This window comes from Acomys russatus, chromosome 20, assembly GCF_903995435.1.
Source record: "Acomys russatus chromosome 20, mAcoRus1.1, whole genome shotgun sequence".
Classification (NCBI taxonomy): Eukaryota; Metazoa; Chordata; class Mammalia; order Rodentia; family Muridae; genus Acomys; species Acomys russatus.
Window position 1 is genome coordinate 54103336 of NC_067156.1, and position 12773 is coordinate 54116108.

Sequence of the window (12773 nt, forward strand, 5' to 3'; positions counted from 1 at the left end):
AAAATCCTTTCTGAAATACAGTTGCATTATCGAATTTCTCTAATACAAAGGACATAGAAAGCAGTTACAAGTCTTGGTCTGTTGTTCTAGCAACTAAACATTAAGGGGGAGACACAGGACTGCTTTAGTGTTTAACTAGTGAAGAATTCAGGTGACAAATGAGAAGATTACTATTTTAGGTTAGTTAATAGTTAGGTTTATATTTTTCTAAATATGAAGCTTATTTCTTTTATTTATTTATTTATTTATTTTTAGATTTATTTATTTATTATGTATACAGATTTCATTATAGATGGTTGTGAGCCAACATGTGGTTGCTGGGAATTGAACTCATGACCTTTGGAAGAACAGTCAGTGCTCTTACCCTCTGAGCCACCTCTCCAGCCCCTGAAGCTTATCTCTTAATGTCCATGACTGATTTTTTTTTTTTTCTACTATCCATGGAGCAGAACAGGTAGCACTAGAGTGTTGTAGATAATTATGTGAGAAATTCCTTAGAAAAAGTACTTTGAAATATAATAAATAGTATTTTGAGGCATCATTCCAACAATTTAAATGCTGTGTGATTCTTAACTCATACGAATTAAGGTTCTTTTGTGTTATCTTTCTGTTGGCTGAGTTTCCTACTTGTCTTTTCTTGTCTGTTGGATTTGGTTGGTTGATGCTTTCACATTTTACCATAGTGTTTTTAGCTTCTTTTGAGTTGTAAATTCACAGAAACATGTCTACAGATTATACTGTTTTTCATGTAATTTTGGGGCCTTCATGGTTCTGATGTTCAGTCATCGGCCCTCTGTCACAGTGGTTGTTTCAGCAGGCACATACTTAGCATTCTTCTGGCAGTAGGAACTCTTGAGCTATGTTTGGTGCTCTGAATCTCTCAACAGCAGCAGAGCTGTGTCTGTTCTCATTTATGTCTCAGTGTCTATTTGTCCAAAGGGATAGTTTGGACCTAATTAGTTCTTCATGGGCACATTAGAGGGCAGTATCTTTGTTTGGATCATGCGTGGACTTTCCCTGTGGTTCACTCTTCTCCTTTCTGTACAATCTTGAAGTAGCAGACAGAGACCTGACCACAGACAGACAGGCCGGATCCTGGTGTCATGTCAGCTCACAGTATGTTTAAAGTCCCCTTCAGGTGGTGCTCTCCACTGCAGTGCTGTGGCTCCTGCTTCTCTTTGGTCATGGCTTCTAGCTTTCTTGTTTTGTGTTCTTTAGCCTAGATTAGGAAGTGTGATCAGGCAGACACATCCCCGTGAGAGCAAAGGTAGTGCTTACTAGGATCCTTAAGGTCAGATGTCAGAGAACTACCTGTTGTGAGCTGTTCTGGGACGCAAGGTGCATTCCTGACCACACAAGTACATGGGCATTCTAACAGTTGTCTTTGTACCTAACTCCTAAGAAGCTTTGCAGTCAGACGAAATCTAGTGTGTGTGCATACACAAGTTTGTTTGTTTCTCTTTTGAAGATTTATTATTGTTTTTGAAATTATATGTGTGTCTGTGTATACATGTGTACAGGAGTACAGGTGCCTACAGAGGCCAGGGGAGTTGGATCTTTCTAATTTTGTTGTTGTTGTTGTTGTTGTTGTTGTTGTTGTTGTTGTCGTCTCTTTTGAGACATTTGTTACAGGTTCTGTCTGTGTAGCTCACTATGTAGACCAGACTGGCCTCAGACTCACAGAGATCTGCCTGCTTTTGCCTCTCGAGTGCTGGGATTCAAGGCTATTCCAACCACACCATGTTAGATAAAATTCTTAATTTGTGTGTCCTCAACTATGTAAAGCTAAAATTAATTGGAGTCTTGATTAATTTAAAGAGTGAGTATTTATTTTGTGTGTATGTGAGCATTGTGTTGTATGTATGATGTGTGTGAGTGTTGTGTGTGTGTGAGTGTTGTGTGTGTGTGTGTGAGTGTTCTTTGTGTGTGTGTGAGTGTTGTATGTATGATGTGTGTGTGAGTGTGTGTGTGTGAGTGTTCTTTGTGTGTGTGTGAGTGTTGTATGTATGATGTGTGTATGTGTGTGTGTGTGAGTGTTGTGTGTGTGTGTGAGTGTTGTGTGTTATGATATGCGTGTGTGTGTGTGAGTGTTGTATGCGTGCTGCATGGTGTTGTATGTATGATGTGTGTGTGTGTGTGCAGGTAGACATGCAGCTGTTGCATCTTGTGCATTGTGTGTATGGGGATCAGGACAACCTCAGATGCTTGTCCTTACTTTTTATCCTTTCTATTTCTTTCAGAGGTTTTGTCTTATTTCCTTATTCACTTCTGGGCTGGCCTATGAGCTTCCAGATTCTCTTTTATTTATTACATCACCTTCCCATATTCCTGTAGGACTCAGGGAGTATACATGTGTGCTGCTGTGTCTGACTTGTATATGGGTTCCTGCTTATGTGGGAAGTGCTTTACCCACTTGGCCATTTCCTGAGTCTGGAATTTTTCTTTTCTTTTCTTTTTTTTTTTTTGGAATTTTTTTTTATTATGGATAAAAATCTTGCTATTTCAACCAGGTTGGCCTCAAGCCTCTGGGCTCAAGTGATTCTCCTGCCTCAGCCTCCTGAATAGCTGGGACTATAGGCACATGCCATCATTCTTGCATTTGGTGGGAATTAATGTGTAAATACCTCCCACAAATTAACTCTCTCTAACTCTCTCTCTCTCTACCTCCCACAAATTAACACTCTCTCTCTCTCTCCCACACACACACACACACACAAACTGAAATCAGTCACAGTAGTGTGCTTTTTAATGGAAATTTGATAAGCTTGCATACTAATATAATGGTGTAAGTCATGTGAGTAGAAGTTTTATGTACTTAAAAAAAGTTATACTTGAGGAACTAGGGAGTTGGCTCTGGAGAAACTGCTTGCTGCCCAAGCATGGGAGCCTGAGCTCTGATTCCCAGTATTCATATAAAAGCTGGGGTTGGAAAGTGGTAGGTGGGATGCACTTGTTTATTTTTGTTTTTTTCCCAGACAGGGTTTGTCTGCGTAGCCCTGGCTGTCCTGGACTAGCTTTCTGGACCAGGCTGGCCTCGAACTCACAGCGATCCACCTGCCTCTGCCTCCTGAGTGCTGCCATTAAAGGCATGTACCACCATGCCCGGCTGGTGGGATGCACTTGTAACCCCAGTGAGGACTGGAGATTAAACATGCAGATGCTGAGGGCTAGCCAGTATAACTGAAAAAGTGAACTTCAGGATCAGTGAGAGACCTTGTCTCAAAAAATAAGGTTAGAGCAGTAGAGGAGACACCTGAGGCTGACTTCTAGCCTTCATACCAGGAAAATAGACCTGCAGAGGTGCACCTTTCCCCATGTGTGCCCATTCTCACGAAAGAAAGTGTTTTCTTATTATTTCATTTTTTAAAATTTGTTTTTTGTTTGTGCTAATGTAACTATATAAACTCATTTTTCTTTAAGCTGAAGCATTGGATTTAATTGCAAAAGATGAAGAAGAATTCAACAAAGAACATCCATTTATACAGGTTTGTAATTACCAACCTAAATTTAAACTTTTTCTCGTATTAATTTAAATGTAGATTAAAAACTTCACTCCCAGCAGTAGTAATTTACATTTTCTTCATGTATGACCACTTTAACTTTTTTGTTCTAAATTATTAGTTGAAAGCTGATATACACTAAAATATATCTTTGGAAGGGAATGCAATTATTCGTATAGCAGTTGCCTAGTACATAAAACCCTGCACTTCATTTCTAGCGCTATACATACCAGCAATAACAACAAAACAGTAACTATATCTTTATCTTAAGAAGATTTGCTATTATTTATTTCTTGCGGTCTGTGGTAGGGGATGCTTGGGGTTAGTGTGTGTGCACTGGCACAAGTGTGGAATCAGAGAACAACGTATGGGAGTTGATTGTCTTCTTCCACCATGTGTCCTGGGGATCAAGTTCAGGTTGTCATTGTCAGGCTACTGGCCTAAATTAAAAAAATTTACAGAATTGCTTGTAGTTATATATATTATGTATAAGTTTATGTGTGTGAGTGCAGGCCACTGTAGAGGCCAGTGGCATCAGATCTCTCTGGAGCTATAATTGTAGGCAACTGTGAACCATCAAAATGGGTGCTGGGAATGTTTTTTTGGGTCCTCTGCAGGAATAGTTCACACTCTTACCACTGAGCCATTTCTCTAGCTCCTAAACTTATATCTTTAATTTATTTAAAATTGTTTCTAAAGTTTCCATGGGTATCTCTGCTTTTTAAAAATATGTTTAAGCAAGGTAATCTATGTTTCATAAAGATGTGTATATTCTCATTTGTGACAGTGTTTGATTAATATATTCAGTCAGTGCATATCATAACACATATATGAAAATGAGTTCTTCTGTAGACTTAAGTAGTTGCTTATCCTTATGTTTATCTAAATGTTTTGGGCCAGATTTTGAAAAAGGTAAAAAAATTTTTTTTTTGGTTTTTTGAGACAAGGTTTCTCTTTGTAGTTTTGACTGTGCTGGACTCACTTTGTAGACCAGGCTGACCTCAAACTCACAGCACTCCACTTGCCTCTGCCTCCCGAGTGATGGGATTAAAGGCATGTGCCACCAAGCCTGGCGGAAAAAGTTAACTTTTAAGTTTTCTTAGTTCTTTTATTTTTATTTTCATATATGAGAAGAACAAGGAGAAGCCTTATTGAGGAAAAAAGTGAAACAGTAAGTTAATTCTTTTTTTCTAGGATGAAAAAATAGATGCTCAGAACACTTCGGTTACACTTGGGGATACATCCTGGGTAGCTACAATTAATTACCATTTGTTGAGAAAATCACTTGGGACATCAGATTTCGATAAAAATGATGGCAGTTACATGCGCCTTTCATTAGGAGAGTTCTTTGCACAAAGATCTGAAGCTCTTGGTTGCCTTGGTGGTGGTAACAATGTGAAAAGGGTAAGTATAAAATGTGTTGAAAGTAGTAAAAATCACTAATGTCCATTTTGTGTTGCTGTAACAAACATCCAACTCTGGGCAAGTAATACAGAAAGACTGTGACGTCCAGGATTAGATGGCCACATTTGGTCAACTTCTGGAGAGGGCCCTGTGCTCTTGTAGTGACTCATAGTGGAGAAGTGGGTAAGCGTGAAAGGGACATGTGTGTAAGAGAAAGCAGAGAGAACCAAATTTTCTTTAAATAATCCACTTTTGCCTTAACTTGACCACTTTTCTGGGAGCCACCATAATGTTTTCCTAAAGGCGCATCCCTCTTAGACCAAAATGCCTCTGAGAGCTCCTACCACCTGGCAATATTGGGAGTCAAACCTCAATGTGAGTTTTGTGGGGACAACCACATTACCAGGCTTTTTTTTTTTTTTTTTTTTTAATTTTTACTTTGAATATTATGATGGTATATACAGAGCATAGCAACTTTAAGGTATAGACAGAATGGGAGCTTGGCAGAATAGTGGTTAAAAGCTTAGGTTTCTATGGCCAGTCAGACCTGGTTTCAGTTCTGGTTCTGCCTTTTAGCTAGCTCTGCTACAGTGAACAGTTTGTCTTTTGTGCCTTAATTTCTCCATTTCTAAGGTATAGTAGTATTTTATGGGATGTTGTAAGATTGAAACATAAAGGTACCTATGAAGCAGTTAACATGGTGGGTACACACTAAATAAGTTTGGGTATTGTTATGTGGTTGACTGGTAGGAAGAATTGTAGGATTCATTTATTCCACCCATCTGCAAAGATGTTTTCAAATGTTGGACTGTTTTGATTTAAACAACAACAACAAAAAAGATAGGCATACAGATTTTAAAATGCAAACGGTTCATGTAATGGTAAGTATTATAAACAATGACTGAGTAGAAGTCGTTGAAAAAGAGGCAACCATGCAGAGATCCAGAGAAACAGTGTTCCTGGTAAAGGAAAAGCATTTGTGTGAGGCCCAGAGCCAGGTATCAAAGTGGTCCATCAAAGGACCTGGTCATTAGGGCTTTCCTGTTAGGGTTGGTAGTATCTCAGATGAACTTCCAGGAAGGACTCAGGAACAGAATGTCGCCTGCGGTGGTGGCGCACGCCTTTAATCCCAGCACTCAGGAGGCAGACGCAGGCGGATCACTGTGAGTCTGGTCTACAAAAGCGAGTCTAGGACAGCTAAGGCTACACAGAGAAACCCTGTCTCGAAAAACCATCAAAACAAAACAAAACAGAAACAGAATGTCTTGGTATGTTACTTAAGTTCAGTTCCACATTGCCACTACCTTTGCCAGGAGCCTGCATGGTGAAAGTCAGTAAAACGCAGAGAGGGTTGGGAGGCAGAGGCTGAGTAAGTGAGGCTAAGAGCTGGCGAAGGCTGGGGACAAGTATGACCTATTGAAACATGAAAAGTGAAAGGATTCAAGACTTATTTTACATAGGGAATTTGAGTTACAATAGAATTTTAAAAATTTATATTACAGAGTATTTATTAAAGCTGAATTCACTGAGGCATGTGTTAACTTCCTAGTAAGATGGTGGTAAAATGACTAAGATCCATTTCAATCAAGTAAGGTTTATTTTGAGTCATGGTTTCGCTCCTGGTGGTTTGGCTTTGTTGTTTTGAGCCTGTGTTAGCACTTTACGTCATAGCAGGAGTGGCAGAGGAAACTACCTCATGGCAGCTAGAAGGGGCTGGGGGCAGGGGAAGGGGAGAGAAAAGAAGGAAAGGAGTTGGGTAGCAAAGAGAGCAGAGGAAAAGAGAAAGAGAAACAAGAAGTGACTGGGGTCCCAATAGCCTATTCAAGGGCATGCACTCAGCGATACGATTTCCTTCTATTAGGACCCACTTCCTAAAGATTCCATCACCTTCCAGTATTGCCACAGGCTGGTCACATAGGCCTTTGGGGAACACTCCAGATATGGCACAGTATAATGAAACCACAATTTCTTAAACTTGAATAGAGCATAAAACATTAAAAATTTTTTTATGTATATGAGTATTTTGCCTTTATGTATGTATGTATGTGCACAGTGTGTATGCATGGTGCTTGTGGAAGTCAGAAGAGGAAGTTAGATTCCCCTGGAATTAAAGTTACACTCAGTTGTGAGCCATCATGTAGGTGCTGGAAATTGAACCTGGGTCCTTTGGAAGAGCAGTGAGCTCTCTAAACCATGAGCCATCTCTCCAGTCCCTAAATTAATTTGAAAAATTATATGAATATGCATATGTCTATGTGTTGATCTGTGTACATCCTTATAGTGCCTGCAGAGGCGAGAAGGGAGTGTCAGGTACTGTGGGGCTGGAGTTAGCAGGCGGTTGTGAGCTGCCCCATGTGGGTGCTGGGAACTCAGCCTGTGAAGAGTATTACACACTTTAATTATTGAGCCATTTCTCCAGCCCCTAAATGAACTTAAATATGAAACCATGCTTTTGAACCGTCTGACCTATGTGTAGTGAATTTAAAAAAGTGCCTGAAAGAAGTAGATTGGTTGGGGTTGATTGCTGGACTGTCCCACCCACAGAGACCTGTATTTATGTATGAGCAAGCTTAGGCTCCTTCCCTACTAGCTCCTATAACTTAAATTGACCCATTTATGCTAATCTGCACTCTGCCTCGTGGTAGTCTTTTCTTCCTCTGCATCTGGCTGGTGAATCTCCCACATCTGATTCTTTCCCCAACCTCCTATCTCCTGCCTTGCTGTAGGCCATGTAACTTTTTATTAAACCAATCAGAAGATGATGGAGTCTGGGCCTGTACTCTCTGCCTGTACAGAAATCAGCATTTGAATAATACAAAGACATCCTTTGCCCAGTGCATATGGAGATTATTTCAACAGGAGTTTCAGAGACTGTGAATGAAATGGAAACGTAACCATCCCTTTTGTCTTTTTTTTTTTTTTTTTTTAAGACAGAGTTTCTCTGTATATAGCCTTGGCTGTCCTGGACTTGCTTTATAGACCTGGCTGGCCTCGAACTCACATCAGTCTGTCTGCTTCTGCCATCGCCTTCCTGAGTGCTGGAATTACAGGCCTGCGCCACCACACCCAGCTTGTTTTGTCTTGTTTTTGAGACAGTGCCTCACTATGTAGCCCAGGCTGGCCTTGAATTTGTAGTTTTCTTATGTTATCTTAGTCTGTGTTCAGATTGTAGTTTGTGCCATTATACTTGGTTCTGAACTCTTTTACTTGGTTCTGAACTCTTTTTTTTTTTTTTTTTTTTAAATATAGAGGTGAAGCTAGCTCTGGCTAACCTGAACACAGCATTAGCTCTTAGGAAGAGAGGTCTGACTCAGAGTTATTTTTCTGATATTGTGAGAAGTTTCATAGATTCAGTTTACAGGATCGAGGAAACTTTTATATGAGAATCAAGTGGAATCTGAATTCATGGTTTCATCTGTGATATGAGAGTTACATAAGAAAAGTGCAAATTGTTCTCTTTAGCAAGCTCCTTGCCTAGATCTTTTAAAAACTTTCATGAAAGTCAATGGGAGCGTGTTTAGTTCCAAGGCATGTTTTCTGGAAACATAGAGGAAGCATGGAGGAAAATATGCTATATTTAAGCTCTACAGCATCTTTACCCCCTTTCCCCTTGAGAACAAACAGTACCTAATAGTGAATGTTCCTAACAGTCACTGAAGACTGACAGAGTGTCACTTCGGAATGATTTGCAGTGTTTAGGAAGGCGTACTTAACGCCACCAGTTACAGTGATTAAATGATATCTAGGATTGAAGGAACAAAAGGTTCTGTCTGAAGTGTCTCCTCTTCTCTCCATGGACGTGGAACCCAGGTCTTCCCATGAGTAAGACCGGTGCTCCCGGGGAGAACCAGCTCAGAGGGTCTGTCTTTTCTCTTCACCTTCACTCCAGGGTGTTTGAAGTTAAGTGATGACAATAGGTTTGTTGAAGTCGTTTAGATGTTTTAGTAGTAAGTAATCTAGACCCTTTCAAAGTGCTGGAGATTAGGGAAGATTAATTTGTGTTTAATTATTTTTGCAGCCATCATTTGGTTATTTTATTAGATCTCCCGAGGAGAGAGAGCCTTTTGCATTAATCAAATCTGATGTCTCAAGAAGTAACTTGGAAAAAGAAGTGACTCATCTTCACCGTGGTTTACTTCCAGGTAGTGGGTTAAATGAAAGACTTCAAGGAACTTTTGTTCTAACTGTAATCATGGGATCATACTCTCTGTGGGTGAAGATTTATACATTGCTTTGTAACTTTTCACCTTTGTTTGTATATTTGATTTTTATTCAATCGCACATTTCTTGAAAGTAGAGAAGACATAAAATCCACCCAGATTTTTATGTAAACTACTATAGCAAATGAGAATAATTTCAAATGGCCTAGTTAAATTTAGCTTATTAAATTATTACTGTTAAGGAATAATAGAAATTATATTTAAAGAATAGAAATTATATTTAAAGAGATGGTTTGAAATTTATGGTATAGTTTACATACAACATTCCTGCAGTATCTACGGAATATTTTTTTTTCTTTTTGAGACAGGGTTTCTATGTGTAGTCCTGGCTGACCTGGACTCACTCTGTAGACCAGGCTGGCCTAGAACTCAAAAACCCTAAAGGTGTGTGCCACCACTCCTGCCTAATAGAAAATATTTTAAGTTAGACTTTTTTGATTAGCTAAGTTGTTGAGCCGTTTCTCTTTGCTAAGCCAGTGTCTTTTTGCTATATGACTATTAGGTTGAATAATAGTGCTCCATCTTTTAAAACATTATATTTTATGTATGTGGTTATTTTATCTACATATATGTCTGGGGACCACCTGCGCGCCTAGTGCCTGTGGAGGCCAGAAGGTGACATTGAATCCTCTAGGACTAGAGCTATAGACAGCTGTAAGCTGCCGCATGGGTGCTATGGATTGAGTCTGGGTCCTCTGGAAGGGCAGCCAGTGCTTTTAACCATTGAACCATCTCTACACTCCCAAGATGTCCTCCATTCTAACAGATCTTGGGTTCCAAATAGGACTTAGGATAAAGGGGGGTTTCGTTTTTTTTTTTTTAAATCATTTTGAAGAACTATATAATTCTGAAGTCAATATTGAAGCCAAAATATATTAAATTAGTTTATATGAATATTTTAGGGGAGGTCAAAATCCAGTGACTTTGTTCAGAGCCTCTTCTTTGTCCACGTTTATCATTTAAATATTGTTACTGAGTGAGGACAACTTATGTTTGTAGTACAAAGATATTTTCTTTGGCAATTAATCACTTTGACTGGTACTTCCTTATCTCAGATTATTTCCAAGAGGTATTGCGCGCCTTTATGTTTAATATTGTTTATTCCTATAGGAGATTTGAATGAACAGTCTCAGGCACAGCTAAGTGAAGGATCGCTTACACTTCAGGCTGAAGAACTGCAGAGAACTTCACAGGTGGATGAAAGCGATATGACACTAACTGTCAGCAGAAGCAAGACAGAGGTAGCTCAAACATTTCCTAAGGGGGTTCTTAAGTATCTTGATATGGTTTCAAATAAGGTGGACCAAGGTCACCTTGAAAAATGTATGCCCTTATTTTCCTGGCTTCAGTTTTATTACAGTGTCCTTTAAATAAAAAACATTTAAAAGATCAATTTATAATGTAAATATAGAAGAATGGATAAAACAGACTTAGAGTTGGATGTAGTTGTACACCCTTTTGTTTTGTTTTTTTTGTTTTGTTTTGTTTTTTTGTTTTTTTGAGACAGGGTTTCTCTGTGTAGCCTTGGCTGTCCTGGGCTCGCTTTGTAGGCCAGGGTGGCCTCGAACTCATAGCGATCCACCTGCCTCTGCCTCCCGAGTGTTGAGATTAAAGTATACAGGGGGCAGAGGCAGGTGGATGTCTGCGAATTTGAGGCCAGCCTGGTCTATAAAGTGAGTCCAGGACAGCCAAGGCTATACAGAGAAACTCTGTCTCGAAAAATCAAAATAAAATAAAACAGATTTGTAATAAATGAGTCATCACAGTTTGTGTATCCCAGATCAAGAACTAGAACACTGAGGTGTATACATACACTTGTTTGTTTCTTCCCATCTAATGTATTATGTCCTTGGCTTGGCTACTAGGCAGACTGTCAATGTCTACCTCAAGAACCATGAAAAACATAAACAAGAAAGAAAAAAATATTGTCAACAATTTAGAATTCTTTTTTTTAAAAACCCTTCTAAACATTACTTATTATCAGTGTTCAGAATGCTTAATACTAGTCATTTGGCCTGTGTTTGAACTTTGTATAAAAGAAGCTATGCAGCATGCATTCTTTTCCTTTGCTTTTGCTTCGGCTCTTATTAGAGTAATGTACAGAAGGTCATTTTCCTTAGTGCGTTGTGTTCTGTTACATGAATGTTAGTGAATGTTTGGGATATTTGACTATGTGCTGTAACAACCTAATACCTTATTCTGTGCCTGTCTATGTCAAGTGCCACCGATGGGTCACACGTAAGGTTTGCACTTATGCTCAGTACATTTGGCATAGTTTTGGAGTAGTTGCACCAATATAGCGATCTCCTGACGTGTATTGACAAATGACCTCTCCTCACAGAATGGCATTACTAACCATTTGACCAGCTCTGTAATGGTACTTCTTTATTTTAATTTGTGTTCCTCTGATTGCTAATGAAGTTAGCAATAAGTACTTTTTTTTCTTCTTCTTTTTGGATTTCTTCACATTTTTGGTAGTATCCTTTGGCCAGTCATGAAAGTTTCACCTTTCTTCTTTCAGTCTGTGATTTATCCCATCTTCCCTCTGAGACAGGGTCTCACTACATAGCCCTAATTAGTCTTGGATGAACTATGTTGTCCATGCTGGGCTCGAACTTCTGTCAGTCTACCTGTCTCTGTCTCCTTTAGTACTGTGATTACAGATGGGAGATACCATACTGTCTTATTAGCCTCCCCTCCCCAGCTATTTATATATTATTTATACAGCATGTGTGCCTTCACTCCAGAAGAAGGCACCAGACCTCACTATAGATGGTTGTGAACCACCACGTGGTTGCTGGGAACTGAACTCAGGACCTTTGGAAGAACAAACAGTGCTCTTAACCTCTGATTTCCAGCCTTTTTTTGTTTGTTTGTTTGTTTGTTTGTTTTTTGTTTTTGAAGACAGGTTTTCTTTGTGTAGCCTTGGCTGTCCTGGACTCACTTTGTAGACCAGGCTGGCCTCGAACTCACAGAGATTTGTTTGCCTCTGCCTCCTAGAGTGTTGGGGATTACAGGCATGGGCCACTGTGCCCAGCTGCCTGTCATTTTCATGATTTTTTGTTTAGAAAAGGTCATGTCATATAGCTTAGGCTGGCCTTGAGCTCCTAATGTTCTCCTAACTTCTTGAGATGAATGTGTAGCTCACTGATTCTTTTTCACCAGATTTTCTGTCTCATTTTCCTAATATGAACATTGTCTAGTGGTGTGAATTTTCTACAGAGCACAGATTTTGCTGAGTCCTGTGTTTCATCTTCCCATGTTTTGATACATCATATTTTCATTATCTAGTTTCCTTCCTTTATCCTTCCCAATCTACCTATATCAACACTTTTCTCTCTTCCTCTCTCCTTCCCATTTTGGCTGAGCTGGGAATTGAACATATAGTTCCACACATACTTAGGCAACCGCTCTTCTGCTGATTTATATTTCCAAGCCTGCTCAATGTATTTTCTAATTCCTTAGGCCCATGAATTTTTGTCTTCTGAAAAAATTTATCTTACTTAGGTTTCAAAAATTTATCAGATTTTCCAGAAATTTTAAAAATTATTTTTTTTATTTTAAATTATTAATTATTTTTAACTGTGTGTATGTTGAGGGTAGGGTCTGTACATATTTGTGTGGGTGCCTACCTCCTGGGCAGTTGTGA

At 39.2% G+C, this 12773-nt stretch overlaps 1 protein-coding gene across 1 annotated transcript in view; it reads left to right on the top strand.

Moving 5' to 3' along the window:
- Window positions 1–12773, top strand: part of Cep192 (centrosomal protein 192) — a 92268-nt gene that overhangs the window by 21281 nt on the left and 58214 nt on the right. Inside the window, 4 exon segments of the mRNA XM_051163511.1 lie at window positions 3421–3485; window positions 4695–4904; window positions 8923–9046; window positions 10235–10365. Coding sequence (XP_051019468.1) covers window positions 3421–3485; window positions 4695–4904; window positions 8923–9046; window positions 10235–10365 — 530 coding nt within the window.